The sequence below is a fragment of the Coregonus lavaretus genome, assembly GCF_964263955.1.
Source record: "Coregonus lavaretus genome assembly, contig: HAP1_SCAFFOLD_324, whole genome shotgun sequence".
Lineage (NCBI taxonomy): Eukaryota > Metazoa > Chordata > Actinopteri > Salmoniformes > Salmonidae > Coregonus > Coregonus lavaretus.
The window spans coordinates 27501-50000 of NW_028157408.1; the positions used below are offsets into that span (position 1 = coordinate 27501).

The 22500-nt window shown below is 43.7% G+C and overlaps 1 protein-coding gene across 1 annotated transcript in view; it reads left to right on the forward strand.

Annotated features, from left to right (window-relative positions):
- LOC311125464 (teneurin-2-like) overlaps positions 1–22500 on the forward strand; it is a gene marked incomplete at both ends in the record, with an annotated part of 60498 nt that overhangs the window by 13993 nt on the left and 24005 nt on the right. The window contains 2 exons of the mRNA XM_084199513.1: positions 640–660; positions 846–1075. Coding sequence (XP_084055639.1) covers positions 640–660; positions 846–1075 — 251 coding nt within the window. The remainder of the gene's footprint in view (positions 1–639; positions 661–845; positions 1076–22500) is intronic.

Here is a 22500-nt window from a genome sequence, read left to right on the forward strand (position 1 = left end):
TCTCTCTGTCGTTCTGTTGTTCGCTCCACAGCTAACTCTCTCTCTCTGTCGTTCTGTTGTTCGCTCCACAGCTAACTCTCTCTCTCTGTCGTTCTGTTGTTCGCTCCACAGCTAACTCTCTCTCTCTGTCGTTCTGTTGTTCGCTCCACAGCTAACTCTCTCTCTCTGTCGTTCTGTTGTTCGCTCCACAGCTAACTCTCTCTCTGTCATTCTGTTGTTCGCTCCACAGCTAACTCTCTCTCTCTGTCGTTCTGTTGTTCGCTCCACAGCTAACTCTCTCTCTCTGTCGTTCTGTTGTTCGCTCCACAGCTAACTCTCTCTCTCTGTCGTTCTGTTGTTCACTCCACAGCTAACTCTCTCTCTGTCATTCTGTTGTTCGCTCCACAGCTAACTCTCTCTCTCTGTCGTTCTGTTGTTCGCTCCACAGCTAACTCTCTCTCTCTGTCGTTCTGTTGTTCGCTCCACAGCTAACTCTCTCTCTCTGTCGTTCTGTTGTTCGCTCCACAGCTAACTCTCTCTCTCTGTCGTTCTGTTGTTCGCTCCACAGCTAACTCTCTCTCTGTCGTTCTGTTGTTCCTTCAGACACACTACATTAACATTTGTTCTGGGTTGTTTTTTCTGTCTTCTTATCCCTTTAAGGAACAAAGATTTCAGGCACAGGTAAGATGCTTCGCTCCTCGGTTAAATTAGAAATTCCGAGCTCAAAAGTGAAATAGCAGTAATTTAGAGTTACTTTAATCACAAAGATTGTTAAATTGCCCCCTGGGAAATATTGTTTTAATCTAAGTTGTTTATCTCCAATCCAATTCAAATTCCAATAACTTTATTCTCTCTCTATCCGACAGTAACAACCCCACTCATAAGTACTTCCTGGCCATTGATCCGGTAACGGGAGCGTTGTTGATCTCGGACACCAACTCGCGGCATATCTACCGTGTGCGCTCGCTGACGGGCGGGCGGCTGCTGTCGGACAACGCAGAGGTGGTTGCTGGGACGGGAGAGCAGTGTCTGCCCTTCAACGAGCGCTGTGGGGATGGAGGCAAAGCTACTGAGGCGACACTGATGAGCCCCAAAGGTGAGGAGCAGAGGAACAGACACACAGAGAGGCACACACACACACAAAGAGATCTTCCAAACCTTGAAGGCTAAGCCAGGGACAGTACCCTCATGAGTTCCGAGGTGTAACTAGGACAGGGAAGGAAGGGATGTCTGTACTACACCAATGAGATGCTGGTATTAATGATCTAGTAGTGAAAGTAGTAGTGATATCTTTCCTTTTTTATATCAGAAGACTGATGATGAAACTAATTGTCCGTCTAGTAGTGAAAGTAAAGCAGGGCAGAAGCAGAAGGAGGTTATAAACCAGATTACAACTGAAGTTGGATGATATCACGTGATGAAGCATGGATCAAAAAGAAGAACGCTTTGACACCAAACTGTCAAAGATGTCACCCTGTCACATTTCCTCAGTGTGTGTGTGTTGTGTGTGTGTTTTGTGTGTGTGTTGTGTGTGTCTGTGTGTGTGTTGTGTGTAACTGTGTGTGTGTTGTGTGTGTGTGTGCTGCGTGTGCGCATCTCCTGCAAGACAGATACAAAGCCAGCCAGCACTTATCAGCCATGTCAGTCCTCTTTCTCTCTCCCTCCCTCTGTCTGTCTCTTTCTATATCTCTCTGCCCTCCAGCTCTTCTCTGCCACTGGCCTCTCTCTCTCTCTCTCTCTCTCTCTCTCTCTCTCTCTCTCTCTCTCTCATTCTCTCTCTGTCTGTCTCTTTCTATATCTCTCTGCCCTCCAGCTCTTCTCTGCCACTGGCCTCTCTCTCTCTCTCTCTCAATTCAATTCAATTTCAATTTAAGGGCTTTATTGGCATGGGAAACGTGTGTTAACATTGCCAAAGCAAGTGAAGTAGATAGTAAACAAAAGTGAAATAAACAATAAATATTAACAGTAAACAGTACACTCAGAAGTTTCAAAAGAATAAAGACATTTCAAATGTCATATTATGTATATATACAGTGTTGTAACAATGTGAAAATAGTTAAAGTACAAATGGGAAAATAAATAAACATAAATATGGGTTGTATTTACAATGGTGTTTGTTCTTCACTGGTTGCCCTTTTCTTGTGGCAACACGTCACAAATCTTGCAGCTGTGATGGCACACTGTGGTTTTTCACCCAGTAGATAAGGGAGTTTATCCAAATTGGGTTTGTTTTCAAATTCTTTGTGGATCGCTGTAATCTGAGGGAAATATGTGTCTCTAATATGGTCATACATTTGGCAGGAGGTTAGGAAGTGCAGCTCAGTTTCCACCTCATTTTGTGGGCAGTGTGCACATAGCCTGTCTTCTCTTGAGAGCCAGGTCTGCCTACGGCGGCCTTTCTCAATAGCAAGGCTATGCTCACTGAGTCTGTACATAGTCAAAGCTTTCCTTAAGTTTGGGTCAGTCACAGTGGTCAGGTATTCTGCCACTGTGTACTCTCTGTTTAGGGCCAAATAGCATTCTAGTTTGCTCAGTTTTTTTGTTTGTTCTTTCCAATGTGTCAAGTAATTCTCTTTTTGTTTTCTCATGATTTGGTTGGGTCTAATTGTGTTGTTGTTGTTGTTGTTGTTGTCCTGGGGCTGTGTGGGGTCTGTTTGTATTTGTGAACAGAGCCCCAGGACAAGCTTACTTAGGGGACTCTTCTCCAAGTTCATCTATCTGTAGGTGATGGCTTTGTTATGGAAGGTTTGGGAATCACTTCCTTTTAAGTGGTTATAGAATTTAACAGCTCTTTTCTGGATTTTGATAATTAGCGGGTATTGGCCTAATTCTGCTCTGCATGCATTATTTGGTGTTTTACGTTGTACACAGAGGATATTTTTGCAGAATTCTGCATGCAGTCTCAATTTGGTGTTTGTCCCATTTTGTGAATTATTGGTTGGTGAGCAGACCCCAGACCTCAGAACCATAAAGGGCAATGGGTTATATAACTGATTCAAGTATTTTAAGCCAGATCCTAATTGGTATGTCAAATTTTATGTTCCTTTTGATGGCATAGAAGGCCCTTCTTGCCTTGTCTCTCAGATCGTTCACAGCTTTGTGGAAGTTACCTGTGGCGCTGATGTTTAGGCCGAGGTATGTATAGTTTTTTGTGTGCTCTAGGGCAACGGTGTCTAGATGGAATTTGTATTTGTGGTCCTGGCAACTGGACCTTTTTTGGAACACCATTATTTTTGTCTTACTGAGATTTACTGTCAGGGCCCAGGTCTGACAGAATCTGTGCAGAAGATCTAGGTGCTGCTGTAGGCCCTCCTTGGTTGGTGACAGAAGCACCAGATCATCAGCAAACAGAAGACATTTGACTTCAGATTCTAGTAGGGTGAGGCCGGGTGCTGCAGACTGTTCTAGTGCCCTCGCCAATTCGTTGATATATATGTTGAAGAGGGTGGGGCTTAAACTGCATCCCTGTCTCACCCCACGGCCCTGTGGAAAGAAATGTGTGTGTTTTTTGCCAATTTTAACCGCACACTTGTTGTTTGTGTACATGGATTTTATAATGTCGTATGTTTTTCCCCCAACCCCACTTTCCATCAATGTGTATAGCAGACCCTCATGCCAAATTGAGTCAAAAGCTTTTTTGAAATCAACAAAGAGAGACTTTGCCTTTGTTTTGGTTTGTTTGTTTGTCAATTAGGGTGTGCAGGGTGAATACGTGGTCTGTCGTACGGTAATTTGGTAAAAAGCCAATTTGACATTTGCTCAGTACATTGTTTTCACTGAGGAAATGAACTAGTCTGCTGTTAATGATAATGCAGAGGATTTTCCCAAGGTTGCTGTTGACGCATATCCCATGGTAGTTATTGGGGACAAATTTGTCTCCACTTTTGTGTATTGGGGTGATCAGTCCTTGGTTCCAAATATTGGGGAAGATGCCAGAGCTAAGGATGATGTTAAAGAGTTTAAGTATAGCTAATTGAAATTTGTGGTCTGTATATTTTATCATTTCATTGAGGATACCATCAACACCACAGGACTTTTTGGGTTGGAGGGTTTGTATTTTGTCCTGTAGTTCATTCAATGTAATTGGAGAATCCAGTGGGTTCTGGTAGTCTTTAATAGTTTATTCTAAGATTTGCATTTGATCATGTATATTGTTTTGCTGTTTGTTCTCTGTTATAGGGCCAAAAAGATTGGAGAAGTGGTTTACCCATACATCTCCGTTTTGGATAGATAGCTCTTCGTGTTGTTGTTTGTTTAGTGTTTTCCAATTTTCCCAGAAGTGGTTAGAGTCTATGGATTCTTCAATTACATTGAGCTGATTTCTGACATGCTGTTCCTTCTTTTTCCGTAGTGTATTTCTGTATTGTTTTAGTGATTCACCATAGTGAAGGCGTAGGCTCAGGTTTTCTGGGTCTCTATGTTTTTGGTTGGATAGGTTTCTCAATTTCTTTCTTAGGTTTTTGCATTCTTCATCAAACCATTTATCACTGTTATTACTTTTCTTTGGTTTTCTGTTAGAGATTTTTAGATTTGATAGGGAAGCTGAGAGGTCAAATATACTGTTTAGGTTTTCTACTGCCAAGTTTACACCTTCACTTTTACAGTGGAACGTTTTGTCCAGGAAGTTGTCTAGAATGGATTGAATTTGTTGTTTCCTAATTGTTTTTTGGTAGGTTTCAACACTACTTTCCTTCCATCTATAGCATTTCTTAATATTATTCAGTTCCTTTGGCTTTGATGCCTCATGATTGAGTATTGCTCTGTTCAAGTAGACTGTGATTTTGCTGTGGTCTGATAGGGGTGTCAGTGGGCTGTCTGTGTACGCTCTGAGAGACTCTGGGTTGAGGTCAGTGATAAAGTAGTCTACAGTACTACTGCCAAGAGATGAGCTATAGGTGTACCTACCATAGGAGTCCCCTCGAAGCCTACCATTGACTATGTACATACCCAGTGTGCGACAGAGCTGCAGGAGTCGTGACCCGTTTTTGTTGGTTATGTTGTCGTAGTTGTGCCTAGGGGGGCATATGGGGGAGGGAATGCTGTCACCTCCAGGTAGGTGTTTTTCCCCCTGTGTGCTGAGGGTGTCAGGTTCTTGTCCAGTTCTGGCATTTAGGTCGCCACAGACTAGTACATGTCCCTGGGTCTGGAAATGATTGATTTCCCCCTCCAGGATGGAGAAACTGTCTTCATTAAAGTATGGGGATTCTAGTGGGGGGATATATGTAGCACACAGGAGGACATTTTTCTCAGTTGAGATCATTTCCTTTTGAATTTCTAACCAAATGTAAAATGTTCCTGTTTTGATTAATTTAATAGAGTGAGTTAGGTCTGCTCTATACCAAATTAGCATACCCCCTGAGTCCCTTCCCTGTTTCACACCTGGTAGTTTGGTGGATGGGACTACCAGCTCTCTGTAACCTAGAGGGCAACCAGTGGGTCCGTCTCCTCTATACCATGTTTCTTGTAGGATGACAATGTCTGTATTTCCGATTTCTTTGGTGAAGTCCAGATTCCTGCTCTTTAGGCCAAAGGCAGATGACCTCAGGCCTTGGATATTCCAGGATGAAATAGTGAAGGCTTTGTGTTCCATAAAGTGTCTAATGTTGTTGGTTGTGTGGTTTGGCCTCAGGCCAGTAATTGTGAGCATAGGTCTGATCTGAGGGGGCCTAAATGGGGTGTGGGCATGGTTGACTTGGGGGGGAGTTAATTGGTGGGGGTGGGGGTGTAGATGTGGTTGATGGTGCTGTGGTCTGGATGTAGGTCCTCTCTGCGGGGGTCCTCTATGTGTAGGTCCTGGGGGGGGGTCCCGCAGGTCTGGGAGAGTGTCTCGCTGGTCTGGGCAGGGTGTCTGTTGATCTGTTGCTCCTGTGTGAGGTGTTGGGTCTGCGGTTGAGGGCGATATCCTTTAGGGTCCGGGTGAAGGTGGGCACTGCTGCCTTGAATAGGTGGACCTGGTCATAAAGGCTGTTCACGTCCAGGGTGGAGTGGTGGGCCAGGTAGACATTTGGTTTTGATGCACAGTCACAGGAAATACTTGCGTTTACCCGCTGTATGGTAGCAGGGTGGAAGTCTTTTCGTGGTAACAGGGTTGAGATAACCACTTGTGCGTTGGGGAAAGTAGAAGAAGCTTTTTCTATCACTCCCTTGAGTGATGTGGCCACTTTTTCCTGCTGTGTTCTCAGGTCGTTTGTGCCTGTGTGTATTATTATGTGGCTGGGTGATCCTAGTCGGTCCTCAGACAGAAGGTCTAGGGCGCGCTGGTTGTGTTTGGACACCAGAGTTTAGACACTGTGTGTTTTGGAAAAAGTTTTTTTTCTTGTATGTATTTCCCGTTTGAGTCCATAAGGAGTACAATCTGTGGCTTGTGTATGTCCTCAGTGGGTGTGGGGGGGTCATGAGGGCTATCAGGGTGTCTGACTGGGGGGTTGCTCAGAGGGGTTGGGATCCCCTGGGCTTGGGGTTCTTCATTTGTTTGTCTGGGTGTGATGTCGAGGCTATGGTCAGGGTCTAGGCTCTAGGGTGTACTGTTCTGCTGCGGTGTCGAGACTTTGGCCAGGATCTGAGGTGGGCTGTTCTGCTGGCTTCTCTGCGGGGGTGGCCAGCTCTCTAATGGGTTGTTCTATGTCACCCGTCATCGTTCTCACCTTCTCCTCCAGCACTCTGATCCTCTCCTCTAGTGCTCTGTTCTTCTCCTGCTCCTGCTCTTTCTCCTGTTGATGTTGTCTCACCACAGTCCAGAGTGCAGACATGTCTCTCTCTACCTGCAGCTCTCCAGGTCTAGTTAAGGGGGTGTTGTTGTGCTGGACTGTTGTCTGGGTCTGTGTGACTGGAGTGTGTCCACCTGCTGTTCCAGCTCCACCTGCCTTACCTCCAGCTGGGTGAATTTATCCATCATTTCAATGAGGGAGTAGTACTCTGTGCTGGGAAGTTGACTTTCTGCTTGGGGTTGCTCTGTGGGGTTATTTAATGAAGAGGTCTGGTCTGACCCGCTCGGGGTAGGGGTATCTTTCTCAAGGGAGAGCTTCTCCTGCTGAGCTATTTCTTTGATTAGGTGAAAGTCCAGCTGGAACTGTTTGGTGTTGCCTTGAACCAAAACGGTTCCAGATTTATAGAGATTAATATTAATATTAGTCCTCGTTGTCCAGTATCCTGAGTTTCCACCCGTCGCTAACACCCCCCCTCTTAACAGAGGGGTAGTGTGCTAGTATAGCACTGTGCCATGCCAGGGGATGGTCTGTGTGGAAGATAAGGTTGCTTATGTTCCCATTTTTATACAAATCAGCTAAAAGTGTCTCCTGCTTCCCCAAAATAAGTTTCAATTTGTACTCTTTTCGTGTCTTGTCGTTTTTTACATTCAGAGGGTACTGTATTTTAATTACCTCTGAACAGTGGGGATGTGCTTCTAAGGCCTCTCCATTTGGTTGGGGTAGACTGTACGACTCTCCTGCCATTGTTGGGCTCAAGGGCTTTGACACCGCTCACTTCACACGTCAGTGCTAATTGAAATTGTATCTCTTTTTACAAGCAAGCTTAAGCTTGGTAGCCTTAGCATTCAGTCCTTATAAAATAAAATATATAATTGTAATGTATTTTTCTTCTTGGTTTTTGAAAGTGAAAAATAGCTTCATACTAAACATTACTCACTCAGTTCCAGGTTGGATGGTGTTTTCAGGTTTCTGTTTGTTTTCCCAGAGCATTTGCTGTATAGTTTGAGAATAGTAATCCTTGGTAGTAGAAAGCTTTCCAGGTAATTCCGTCCAAAATCAGGTTGTAGGTTTGGAGTTTTGGTTTGGAATGAAGGTTATGTTGTGGAGGGTAGCATCCTGTATATGTCCCTGCCAAAAAATCCTACTTTATCTAACTAAATCTATATTTTTTGTTAAAAATGCAGGAGCAATGTCTTTGAGCTCTCTCTCTCTCTCTCTCTCTCTCTCTCTGTCTGTCTCTGTCTCTTTCTCTCTCTCTCTCTCTATCTCTCTCTCTCTCTCTCTCTCTTTCTTTCTCTCTCTCTCTCTCTCTCTCTCTCTCTCTCTCTCTCTCTCTCTCTCTCTCTCTCTCTCTCTCTCTCTATATATCTCAGCCCTCCAGCTCTTCTCTGTCACTGGCTCTCTCTCTCTCTCTCTCTCTCTCTCTCTCTCTCTCTCTCTCTCTCTCTCTCTCTCTCTCTCTCTCTCTCTCTCTCTCTCTCGCTCTCTCTCTCTTTCTATATCTCTCAGCCCTCCAGCTCTTCTCTGTCACTGGCCTCTATCTCTCTCTCTCAATTCAATTCAATTCAATTCAAGCTGCTTTATTGGCATGAAAAACATTGTGTCAATATTGCCAAAGCAACAATGTATACAATATACATTGTAATAAAATAATAAAGAATAACAAATAATAATAATAATAATAATAAATGGTAGTAAATAATAACTAATAAATAACAACAATAAAATGGTAACAGTCAATAGTATAAATATAATAAATATACAAATCTAAATATGGAAAATGAAACTATAACTAACTTATAACTAAATAACGGTCATCTTCACCATTATATCAGTACTACAACGACCATCATCATTACTACCACTACTACCACCACCATCATTAAACTGCCATCATTACCATTACCACCCATACCACTACTATTTGGAATGATAAACAACAATAATAATGGTAATAACAATAATAGCAATAACAATAATAATAAGTACGTTACTATTTACTATGCAGATGTTATTATTCAGTGTCCCTCAGGCTATGGCAGGCAAATACATATTTGGCTGCAAGAGGAGCAATTGCTCCTTCGCCCATTAATATTTTTTGTTTTTCCTCTGGGTTTAATAAGTTAAAATTTTGAATAAATGTAGTAATTTCTGTGAATAATGAATCTCTTTGTGAGGAATATTTATCACAGTAAAGGAGAAAGTGCATTTCTGTTTCTACCTCCCCTGTCATGCAGTGACCACATATACAAAATAGCCTCCAACACTCTACTCAGCAAATTGGATGTAGTCTATCACAGTGCCATCCGTTTTGTCTCCAAAGCCCCATACACTACCCACCACTGTGACCTGTACGCTCTTGTTGGCTGGTCCTCACTACATGTTCGTCGTCAAACCCACTGGCTCCAGGCCATCTATAAATCACTGCTAGGCAAATCCCCGCCTTATCTTAGCTCATTGGTCACCATAGCAGCACCCACCCGTAGTCTGCGCTCCAGCAGGTATATCTCACTGGTCATTCCCAAAGCCAACACCTCCTTTGGCCGCCATTCCTTCCAGTTCTCTGCTGCCAATGACTGGAACGAATTGCAAAAATCTCTGAAGCTGGAGACTCTTATCTCCCTCACTAACTTTAAGCATCAGTTGTCAGAGCACCTTACCGATCACTGCACCTGTACACAGCCCATCTGAAATTAGCCCACCCAACTACCTCATCCCTATATTGTTATTTATTTTGCTATTTTGCACCCCAGTATCTCTATTTGCACATAATCTCTTGCACATCTAGCATTCCAGTGTTAATACTAATTGTAATTATTTTGCACTATAGCCTATTTATTGCCTTACCTCCATAACTTGCTACATTTGCACACACTGTATATATATTTTCTGTTGTATTTTTGACTTTATGTTTTTTTTTTTTTTTTTTTTTTACCCCATATGTAACTCTGTGTTGTTGTTTTTATCGTACTGCTTTTGTCACGCCCTGGCTCTGGGGACTCTAGTATGTTGAGCCAGGGTGTGAGTTTTCATTTGTTTTTGTTCTAGTTTTGTATTTCTATGTTGGCCAGTGTGGTTCTCAATCAGAGGCAACGTGTATCAGCTGTTGCTTGTTGTCTCTGATTGGGAACCATACTTAAGCAGACAGTTTTCCCACAGTGTTTGTGGGATCTTGTTCCAGTGTGGTTTGTGTTAGACCGAGGACGTCACGTTATCGTTTTTGTTCGTGTTATCATTATTTAATAAATATGTTCACCTTTCACGCTGCGCCTTGGTCCTCTGTACCCGACGATCGTGACAGCTTTGCTTTATCTTGGCCAGGTCGCAGTTGTAAATGAGAACTTGTTCTCAACTGGCTTACCTGGTTAAATAAAGGTGAAATAAAAAATAAAAATAAAAATACGCTCCTCTTTGGGTAGCCATGTCTTTTTATGTCTGCCGGTTTCTATTGCCAATTGATGGTCACTCAGCCTGTACTTGGTAAGGATCTGTCTCTGCTTCGTATCTCTGACAGAGTAGAGATAATCAGCCAATTCATATTCTCTGTTTAGGGTCAGATAGCAATTTAGTCGGCTTTGGGATTTTGTTTCGTTTTTCCAATGTTGTAAATATGAGTCCTTTGATTGGTTCATGATTTTGTTAATTGGAATTCTTTCTTTTGAAGCAGTGCTGGTGTCAGCTTGGTTGGTTAGGTCCAACACCAGCTGACTGAGAGGGCTCGTTTCTGGGCTCAGCTCTTGGGTTTGAAGTGCTTTAAATTGCAGACTTGAATTTGGACTTGAATTTAGATGTAGCCAAAATTTTAATGATATTTTCTGTATTTTCATTACTACTGGAAAGCGGCCCAATTCTGCCCTACATGCATTAGTTGGTGTATTTCTCTGAACTTGTAGAATTTTCCGACAGAATTCTGCATGTAGGGCTTCAATTGGATGTTTGTCCCATATTTTAAAGTCCAGTTTATTGAGTGGCCCCCAAACCTCACTTCCGTAAAGAGCTATTGGTAGGATTACACTGTCAAATATTTTTGTCCAAATTCTAATTGGGATGTTGATTTTGAATAATTTCATTTTTATTGCATACAATGCTCTGCAGGCTTTTTCTTTGAGTGCATTCACTGCCATATTAAAGTTTCCCTATGCAGATAAGGTCAGACCAAGGTATGTGTAATTTTTAGTGTGTTCAATTATGGTGTTGTTCAGGGTGAATTTATATTTGTGTTTCTGACATCTGTTTTTTTTTTGTTGGGAAAATCATGATTTTAGTTTTTTTGAAATTTACTGCCAGGGCCCAATTATTGCAATATTGCTCTGGAATGTTAAGGTTCTGTTGAAGACCTTCTTTGGTTGGTGATAGAAGTACCAAGTCATCAGCATATAGCAGGTATTTTACCTCTGTGTCAAATAGTGTGAGTCCTGGGGCTGGAGAAAGGTCCAACATGTCTGCTAACTCATTGATATAAATGTTGAAAAGATTTGGACTCAAACTGCAGCCTTGTCTCACACCTCGACGTTGTGAAAATAATTCTGTTCTTTGGTTTTTGATTTTTATTGCACACATTTTCTGTGTACATACATTTTATTAAGTCATACACCTTACCACCAAGCCCACTTTGGAGACTTTTGTAGAATAGCCCTTCATGCCAAATAGAATCAAATGCTTTTTTAAAGTCAATAAAGCAAGCAAAGATTTTGCCCTTTTTTTTTTGGTGGACGTGTTTATTAATTAGTGTGTGTAAGGTGTATATATGGTCAGTAGTGCGATGGTTAGGGAGAAAGCCAATTTAACATTTACTTATTACATTTTTCTCTAGAAGAAAGGTTTGAATTCTTGAATTCAAAATGCTACAGAAAACCTTTCCCAAGTTGCTGTTTACGCAAATTCCCCTGTAATTATTGGGGTCTGATTTGTCTCCACTTTTGTGGATAGGGGAGATGAGCCCCTGGTTCCAGACATCAGGGAAGCAGCCAGAAGTTAAAACTATGTTGAACAACTTAAGCACAGCATTTTGCAACTCAGGTGTGCTGTTTTTCAGCATTTCATTTCTGATGTTATCTAGACCACAAGCCTTCTTTGATTTTATAGATTTTACCTTTTCATTTAGTTCTTGTTGGGTTATTGGGTAATCTAATGGATTTTGGTTGTTTTTAATGACCGATTCAAGGATGTTCAATTTTTCTTGAATTTCTAATTGGTTCTGTTGTAAGTCTTTTTGTGGGATGTTTTTGTATAGATTATCAAAATAAGTTTTCCAAATTCCTTCATCTTGTATGGCTAATTCTTGTGGCTTTGTCATGCTTAAATTGTTCCACATGTTCCAGAACTGATTTTGGTCAATTGCACTTTCAATTTCATCAAGTGTCTTGTTGGTATAATTCAATTTCTTGCGTTTTAGTGTATGTTTATACTGTTTCAGAGTTTCAAAGTATTCATAGCGTAGATCTGGGTTGTTTTGTTGCTTATGTTTTTCATTTGAAATTTGTCTTAGGTGTTTTCTAATTGTTTTACATTCGTTATCAAACCATTTTTCAGAAACATTCTGTTTTTTGTTTCTGATGTTGCATTTCTTTGGTTTTCTCAAATTTGCTTTCGATGCTGCTTTTTGGAAAATGCAATTGATGTTTTGAGTAGCCGAATTGACACCTTCTTTATTGTTTTGGTATTGTGAGTAATTTAAAAACTGTATAGAGTTCATCATTTCATTTGAGTTCAATGTTTCAATGAATCTCTCTGCACTGTTTTGAGACCATCTGTACGATTGGTTCATGTTGTAGAGTTTATTCGGCAGTTTTTTTGAATGAATATTGCCGGTTAATTTCTTCAGAAACACGTTGATCTGACTGTGATCTGACAATGGTGTCTGTGGTCTGACAGTGAATGCACTAATGGAGGAAGGGTCAATGTCAGTGATGGCATAATCGACTACACTTGTCCCAAGAGCTGAGCAGTAAATAAACTGACCTAAAGAGTCCCCTCTGATTCTACCATTAAGCATGTACAGGCCTAAGGCTCGACAGAGATGCACTAACTCCTTCCCATTTTTGTTCAGTATTTGGTCAGGACTGTTTCTATTATTTATAATTGGGCTACTGTACAAGGAGGGGTGTCCCAAAATGTGGTGGTTACGTCCCGCATCAGTGTAGTCAGGCTCAGAACCTGTTCTTGTATTGAAATCTCCACAAAGAAGCACTTTACCCTCTGCCTGAAATTGAATGATTTCTGTATGGAGATTGTCAAAAAACTGATCATCATAATATGATGAATCTGAAGGAGGAGCATAAGCTGCACATATGTATACATCATTGTCACAATAGATTGTGCCTTTGTTAAGTTTTAACCAAAACCAAATGTGATTAGTACCTTTTTTCATTTCATTCAGTGCTAAGTCCTGCTTATGCCAAATGATGATTCCACCTGAGTCTCGGCCCCGTTTAACATTTTTATGTTTGATTGATGGTAGTAAACTTTCTCTATAGCCTGAGGGACACTGAGTATCTATGTCTCCACGACCCCATGTTTCCAGTAGGATTATGATGTCCTGTCCCTTGATGTTTTTAGTCAATTCTGGATTTGTTGTTTTATAACCAAAGTGTGAAGAGTATAGGCCCTGGATATTCCAAGAGCTGATAGTTAATGATCTCATTTATAATAAGTGATATTCACTGGTTTGAGTAAAGTACATTGAAAAAAAAAAAAAAAAAAAATTTTATATATATATATACATACATACATACATACATACATATACACATACATATATATATATATATATACATTTACATTTACATTTACATTTACGTCATTTAGCAGACGCTCTTATCCAGAGCTTACTTACAAATTGGTGCATTCACCTTATAGCCAGTGGGATAACCACTTTACAATATGTTTTTTTTTTTTCTTTCTTTCTTTCTTTGGGGTGGGGTAAGGGGGGGTAGAAGGATTACTTTATCCTATCCCAGGTGTTCCTTAAAGAGGTGGGGTTTCAAATGTCTCCGGAAGGTGGTGAGTGACTCCGCTGTCCTGGCGTCGTGAGGGAGCTTGTTCCACCATTGGGGTGCCAGAGCAGCAAACAGTTTTGACTGGGCTGAGCGGGAACTGTGCTTCAGCAGAGGTAGGGGGGCCAGCAGGCCAGAGGTGGATGAACGCAATGCCCTCGTTTGGGTGTAGGGACTGATCAGAGCCTGAAGGTACGGAGGTGCCGTTCCCCTCACAGCTCCGTAGGCAAGCACCATGGTCTTGTAGCAACATACACACACACACACACACACCATTACACATCACTATTATTATAATACCAGTGCCAATAAAATAAAGGATAGTTGTAAACAAATTAATAAGAATGGCCCAAAAAATAAGTACAATGCAATGCAATCTGCAACCCTGTGTGTGTGTGTGTGTGTGTGTGCGCGTGTGCATGCGTGTGAATTAAAGGGTCTGTCTAGCCCAGTAGTCTGCATATTAGATGCAGTAGTTGGCGCACCTCTCCTATCTCTGATAGTTCTAGGTGTCTTTTGCCAGAGGTTACCTCAGCATATGTAGGCTGATGATCTGAATGATACATGGTGTGGACTGCATCATGTGGTGTACTTCTCTGAAGGACAGTGTTCTGCCCGACCCTGGAGTAGTGGTCAGTGCTGTGTTGTGATGGGCCGGGTCCAGTAGAACTGTGTTGTGATGGGCCGGGTCTAGTAGAGCTGTGTTGTGATGGGCCGGGTCTAGTAGAGCTGTGTTGTGATGGGCCGGGTCTGGTAGAGCTGTGTTGTGATGGGACGGGTCTGGTCGTGCTGTCCTGAGGCGGGCCTGGTCTGGTCGTGCTGTCCTGAGGCGGGTCTGGTCTGGTAAATCTGTGCTGTGTTGGGCCCAGTCTTGTAGAGCTGTGTTGTGGTGGGCCTGGTCTGGTAAATCTGTGCTGTGTTGGGCCTGGTCTTGTAGAGCTGTGTTGTGATGGGCCTGGTCTGGTAGAGCTGTGTTGTGATGGGTCTGGTAGAGCTGTGTTGTGATGGGCCTGGTCTAGTAGAGCTGTGTTGTGATGGGACGGGTCTGGTCGTGCTGTCCTGAGGCGGGCCGGGTCTGGTCGTGCTGTCCTGAGGTGGGTCTGGTCTGGTAAATCTATGCTGTGTTGGGCCCGGTCTTGTAGAGCTGTGCTGTAATAAGCCGTGTCTGGCTCTTCTCTCCTGGGGATGGTGGGGGTACTGTTGTTTCAGAAGGTGGGGCAGGGGGGCTCTGCTGCTGGGGTGATGGGTGTGTGGGTCCCTGCCAAGTGTTGCATCCTTTAGGTCCTTAGCAAAAGTTCTGATACTGTCCTGATCAAGATGTACATTATCGTATAAGTGTTCACATGTCAGAGTGGGATGGTGAGCCATTCTGATGTTGAGCAGTGAGGCACAGTCCACAGTGATCAGTTGATTTATTTTGTCGATCAACTGTCCTGGGAAGTATTTTCTTGGTAGAAGGGTGGACACAACTATATTGGTTGTTGGGAACATAGCCTGTGCCCGTTCTGCTACTCTTCTCACTGCCCCAGATACATTTTCACCTTTGGCATGAAGGTCATTTGTGCCAGTGTGGATGATGATGTTGTCAGGGGTGTCAATCCTGGTCTGACTGAGTAGCTGCATTGCACTGTCAGTTGTAGGACACCAGAACTTATACACCTGGTGTCTAGGGAATAATCTTTCCTGGACTAAGAACTTCCCATTTGAATCAATAAGGATTGCAGTTGTGGGTGACTGTCTGGGTGGAGCAGACTGGGAGACTGGTATTCTGACCTGGGCTGGAGCAGACTGGGAGGCTGGTTGGCTGACCTGGGCTGGAGAAGACTGGGAGGCTGGTTGGCTGATCTGGGCTGGAGAAGACTGTGTGGCTGGTAGGTTGACCTGGGCTGGAGCACACTGTGCTGGAGCAGACAGGGAAGCAGGTAGGCTGACCTGGTCTAGAGCAGACTGGGACGCTGGTTGGCTGATCTGGGCTGGAGCAGACTGGTATGCGGGTGCAGTGTCATCAGGCTGTGTGGTGGAGGCCATGCTGGTCTCAGGTTCTGCTTGTGTTGTACCAGGCTGGTGGACATGTTCTCTAGATGCAGAGGACATATTGACTAGCTGCTGGTTGAGGGGGTCAATGTACTTCTCTCTTTGTTCTAGCTCCTTTCTTGTTGTTCTCAGATGGTCTCTGAGGTCATCATTTGTCTGACTCAGTTTGTCCATTCTGCTTTCTAATTTAGCAATAGATGCTCTGCTCTCGTCCCTGAACTGTTTCATCTCTTCTTTTAGTTTCTGGACAGTGTCCTCCTCTTGAAGCTTGTTCTCTCTGAGTTCTATGACCTCTGCTTCGACGAGAGAGAGGGTGTTGTGGAAACGTTGCATAGCAGGTGTTCTTGGTGTTGTAGGCATGTCCTTGGCTTTGTCTGCTGCAGGTGAGGTAGGTAGAGGGACACTGAGGGCTTCTTGCTGGGGCCTGCTTTTTTCCATCTCCCTCCTTGACTTGTTCCTCAGTTTCTGAGATGAGTTCAGCTTCTGCTTTTAGGGTAGCAAACATATTCTCAAAATCCTGGAGGCTTGAATCATTGCCTTGTATCAATACAGTTCCATTATTATATAAGTTTACTGTTTGATACGTGTTGCTCTGGTCAGCTTCTTCAAAAATGCTGATCTGACATCCTTGGCTGATGCCTCTCTTTTTTGAGAAAGGGAAATTGTTGCAAATAACTATTTTCCATATGTGCCCTCGTTTGGTATTAAATGGTGGGTAAACAATTTCCATAGCAACGCTGTACACAATGTTGCAATAGAAGTGTTGTTTCTTGTATTATTCTCTGTTGTGTCTTTTAGAGGACTGTTTTACTTTGATGTCCTTTGTCTTCTGTCCTTATTTTGTCTTATTTTGTATTTCTTTTCTTCTGTTAACTAGATATTATTTGATAGCTAGCTAGCTTCTTCCAGGAGAGTCCCTAGCAACTGGTAAACAATTCAGCTAGCTAAGATAATTGTACAATTTTATGAAAAATAGTTACTTTTTCAAAAGCCTTTCTTCTTTGTTTGTTGCTTGTTTTGTCTCTTATTCAGTCTTGCAGTTTTCTTTTGTTTTTTTCTGATGTACTTCACTCTAAAAACCGTATAAATCTCAATATTTGTAGGAGCTCATTTTTTCATCAGCTGCTGCTCTATTTGGAATTCCGAGATCTCTCTCTCTCTCTGTCTGTCTCTTTCTCTGTCTCTTTCTATGTCTCTCAGCACTCCAGATCTTCTCTGTCACTGGCCTCTCTCTCTCTCTCTCTCTCTCTCTCTCTCTCTCTCTCTCTCTTTCCCTCTCTCTGTCTGTCTGTCTATCTCTTTCTATCTCTCTCAGCCCTCCAGCTCTTCTGTCACTGGCCTCTCTCTCTCTCTCCATGTTGGGAGTGTTTGGTGCATGCTGGGAATTGTTTGAGTGAGTGCTAAGTGCAAGTGTTGTGTAGAGTTAGATATCCTGGGTTTTCCTTTTCTTGGTGATATCGTTTTTTTCTTCTATGCATGATTAAGGTTATTATTTCTATTTTCTTGTTGTGGTAGAATTAAGTATATTGTTTTTCGTGTCGAAATTACGCTGATTTTGGTGGGGATGGCGGCCCGAATGGGGACGCCGTCCCTGTCACTTCGGCACGGCTTTAGGTGTGTTCCTGAAGCTACTGTCACGGTGGAGGAGGTTCTGGTCGCCGTAGGAGAGAAGGTAGGATATGAGAATGTTGCTTATGCGTCACGGATGAATAAAGCGGTGGTGGTATTTCTTAAAGAAGAGCGCCTTGTTGATCGTATGGTTGAGCATGGCGTACTTCTTAAAGGAATGTTTATTCAAGTTACGCCGCTTTTTTCTCCGTCAACAAGGGTAACGATTTCAAATGTACCGCCGTTTATTCCAAATGAGCTATTGGAGCGCGAGTTATTGCGCTTTGGGAAGTTTGCAAGTTCAATTAAGGTTGTCCCATTGGGTTGCAAACACCCGGCGTTGAAACAGGTTATGTCGTTTCGGCGACAGGTGTTTATGTTTTTGGACTCATCGGAGCATACTTTGGAGTTAGCGTTTAAAGTCAAGTATGACAATAGACTGTATATGGCTTATGCTAGTACGGATAGTCAACGGTGTTTTGAGTGTGGGGATGTTGGTCATAAGCGACATGCTTACCCGAAAAGGGAGAAGGCAGAGGGAGGGGCGCAGGTGGTCCTCGTAATGCCTGGGCCCACTGATGTAGGTATAGGTGGGCTGACAGCGGTAGAGCAGCCACAAGCATCTGTTGCTGAGGAACAAGTTGTCCGTGTTGAGGGCACAGAGTTGCAACTTGTACCAGAGGGAAATGTTATGCAGCAGAAAAATATTGTTGTAGAAGGTAAGGATGGATCTGAAGGGCCATTTCCTCAGACTGGTGAGGAGGTGCCCAGTACGAGTGCTGGGGTACAGGAGGGGGTTCATGTGGAGCTAATCTCCCAGGTAGTGGAGGAGATGCCCACTATGAGTGCTGGGGTACAGGGGGGGGGTTCATGTGGAGCTAGGTTCCCAGGTAGTGGAGGAGATGCCCACTACGAGTAATGGGGTTCAGGTGGGGCTAGTCTCCCAGGTAGTGGAGGAGATGCCCACTAATAGTAATGGGGTTCAGGTGGGGCTAGTCTCCCAGGTAGTGGAGGAGATGCCCACTACGAGTAATGGGGTTCAGGTGGGGCTAGTCTCCCAGGTAGTGGAGGAGATGCCCACTAATAGTAATGGGGTTCAGGTGGGGCTAGTCTCCCAGGTAGTGGAGGAGATGCCTGGTACGAGTGATGGGGTGCAAGTGGGGAGTGTTGAAAGGGATGTGGTAGAGGGAAGTCAGTGGTCTGTGGCCTCAGTTGAGGAGGATCAGGAGAAGGATATGGATATCGCTCTTGAGACAATATCAGCTGGTGAGGACTCAATTTACGATCTAGAGGAGGTAAATGGGTTTCTTGATCAGACTTTTGGGAAATCTGTCAAATTGGCAGATTATTTTGATGTTGATAATTTGTGAGGTCAGCTGTGATGTTACAGAAGACGGTGGGGTTAGAACAGTTGAGTGAGAAGAAGCGGTTTCGCTTGAGGAAATGTGTTACTGCTGTTGCAGCAGCAAAAGGTGGTGGGAAACGTGGTCAGGTTAAGAGAAAATTTAAATAATGATGATGATTATGCCTCATAGGGTGTTTTATTCTCTTTGTCTGGTTTCTCTGTGGTATCTTCTGCTTTTCCTTTTTATTTTCTATATGGAGGTACTAAGGGTAGGTTCTCTCAATATTAATAGAGGAAGGGACAGGAATAAGAGGGCTTGGGTATTAGAAGTAATAAAACAGAAAAGGCTTAATGTAGTTTTCCTACAGGAGACACATAGTGATGAGGAAAATGAGGTTGACTGGGGTATGTGGTGGGAGGGGCAGCATATACTCAGTCATGGTACTCATTTCAGTGCTGGGGTGGCAATTTTGTTTTCCTCAGGCTTAGGGGTGACTGTGGTATCTACAACAGAGATTGTCAAGGGTCAGGTTTTATTGGTCAAGGTGGATGTAATGGGGTTTTTGTTTGTTTTTTTGAATGTTTATGCTCCTAATGAGGGTACAGAGCGTATTGGTGGTTTTGATAAAATAAAGGAAACCTGAAGACAGTGTGACCAAGAGGGGTGTATGGTTTTAGGGGGGGACTGGAACTGTACAGTGGATTTTACTGTTGATCGCAACGCTGAAGAACCTCACCTGCGGTCAGCCACTTGCCTGTCTGGTCTGTTAACTGAGTTTGAGCTTTCTGATGTGTGGAGAGTAAGGAATGCAAAAGTTAGGCAGTACACATGGCTCAAAGTTAATGAAGGTCATGTCAGTGCAGCAAGGTTAGACAGGTTGTATGTATCTGAGCAATACTGTAGTAGGGTTGGAAGGTGTGACATTACTCCTGTGGGTTTCTCTGATCACCATATTGTCACTGTTGATATTCACTTGTCCTGTCCACGAAGGTCATCATCTTATTGGTATTTTAATGTTAAATTGTTACATGATGTCATGTTTTGTGAAAGGTTTTTGTTGTTTTGGGAAAAATGGAGGGTTACAAAAGGGAATTTTGAGTCCTTGAGACAATGGTGGGAGGTTGGGAAGGCCCAAATACGATTATTTTGTCAACAGTATACTGCTCTGTCTCGAATTGAAGTTAAAGAGACTATCAGAGCCCTTGAACAGGACATCAAATCTATTGAATTGAAGTTGCTCACTCAGAATGACCCTGGACTAGTCATGAACATACAGGACAAGAAACATGAACTGAGGTCGTTTCTGCATGAAAGAGTGAAGGGTGCCTTGATTAGGTCTCGTTTCGCTTCCCTCAAGGATATGGATGCTCCTAGTGCTTTAAAAAAAAGCTAGGACAGTCGACATTGCAACATAAACAGATGGTCTGCCTTCGTCTCCCTGATGGGAAGGTGACCACGGATGACAGTGAAATGCGTCAACATGCCGTGGATTTCTATTCTGCCCTCTATAAGGCGGAGGATTGTGACTCTCTGTGTACTGAACAGTTGTTACACAGTCTTCCTCAATTGGGACCTGAGCAAAGAGTCGCATTGGACTCTGACATTACACTGCAAGAGCTGTCCACAGCAGTTATGCAGCTCTCTACAGGCCGAGCCCCTGGCATTGATGGTTTACCATCTGAGTTTTATAAGCACTTTTGGGGGTCTATTGGGGAGGATTTTTATGAAGTGGTGTGTGAATCTTTTCATGAGGGCTCTCTTCCTGTATCTTGTCAACGTGCGGTACTTTCACTGTTCCCAAAAAAGGGGGATTTGGCTCTCGTAAAAAATTGGAGACCTGTTGCTTTGCTGTGTGCAGAATATAAAATTGTTTCTAAATGTCTCTCAAACAGGTTGAAAGAGTATCTGGGATTGTTGGTCCACAAGGACCAGTCCTACTGTGTACCTGATCGCTCTATTGTTGACAACTTGTTTCTAATAAGAGATGTTTTAGACATTTGTAAACTGTCTGATGTAAATGTGGGTTTACTTTCTTTGGATCAGGAGAAGGCTTTTGATCGTGTGGACCACCAGTACTGTTTTTTTGTCTTGGATGAATTTACTGTATGCTGGGGCCTCGTGTATGGGGAAGGTGGGGGGTGGTTTGAGTTGCCCCATCCCTGTCCAAAGGGGCATCAGGCAGGGATGCCCAATTTCAGGGCAGTTATATAGTCTGGCGATTGAACCAATGCTTTGTTTTTTAAGAGCGAGGCTTACTGGTTTCTCTGTGCCAGGGGTTATGAAGGGTCCCACGATAGCACTGTCTGCGTATGCAGATGACGTGACAGTTTTTATTACAGGGGGTGAGGATGTTAAGGTTCTCTCAAACGCTTTAAAGGTGTATGAGGGGGCCTCCTCAGCTAGAGTCAATTGGGGAAAGAGTGAAGCGCTGTGGGTAGGCCAGCTTCAGATGGGGTCCGCTCCACGGTTACCAGGGGGGCTTCAGTGGGGCAGAGATGGGATGAAGACTTTGGGGGGTTTTCTAGGCTCCGATGTCTTTCAGAAAAATAACTGGGAGGGTGTAGTGGAGAAAGTGTGTGCCAGACTGTCAAGATGGAATTGGTGCTGCCCCAGCTGTCTTATAGGGGAAGGGTACTGGTAGCTAATAATCTTGCTGCCTCTACCCTGTGGCACAGACTAATAATTTTGCAGCCACCAAAGGGTCTGATACAAGAGCTTCAGAGGACCCTTGTCAATTTCTTCTGGTCTGGACAACATTGGATTAAAGCTTCAGCCCTGTACTTGCCACTGCACGAGGGTGGGCAAGGCCTGGTGGACATTTCTTCCAGGATCATGGCTTTCCGGCTTCAAGCAGCACAGAGACTGTTGTAGAGTGACGGTTCTAGCTGGATTGACACAGCCTACACATTGATGAGGAGAGCGGGCTGTTTGGGCTTAGACAAGCACCTTTTCCTCTAAAAGCTGGAGGGGGGTGAGTTGCCTGGCCTGACTCCATTTTATGAGTCTGTTATGCAGGCTTGGAGAGTTCTGGTCAAGTCCCGTGAGGCCTGCACGCCACCAGGGATGTGGCTTTTTGAAGAGCCTCTTTTTCATAACACTGCCATCCAGTCCCGTGTTCTGGGTTCAGCTAGCCTACGTTCATGCCTGTTAGGCGTGGGGTGTACTAAGCTGGGTCATCTGATGCGGAACAGGAATAGGTCGTTGGAGGAGCTGGGAGAAAGAGCGGGGATCCGATCGTCTCGCCTACTGAGGAAGGTTGTCGCTGAGGTCTGTGACTCCTTGCCAGTACTTCATCTGCAGTATGTGACTGACACTTCCAATTCTGATCGGTGGAAGGAGGGTCTGGATTATGTGTTCCCTGCACTGATTGTTAGTGCTGCGACGGGGGCATTCGAGGAGGACGTGGGGATGCTGCTTTCCTTTGATACCCCGGAGCTGGGGGAGTTCAAGGAGGTGGGAAAGAAGGCCATGTACAGAATATGTGTAAAGGTGTCCCATGCCTCTTCCCTGGAAGGGGTAAAATCGACGAGGTGGGCGGGTGTGCTTGGTCCAGGTGCCTCCCCAAAAGGCTGTTGGCGATCATTATACAAACTGCCTATTGATAAGAGGAGAGCTGACCTCCAATGGAGGATAATACATGGAGCCATAGCCACCAACATGTATCTGGTACACCTGGATCGTACTGTTGGGGAGGAGTGTCCATTCTGTGCTGAGTCTGAAACTCTGGCACATCTGTTTTTACAGTATCCCAGGTTGGTCGGGATGATTGACCTGATCACTAATTGGTTCTCAACGTTGGGAGAGGTTTTCTCTTCTCAACTGTATATATTT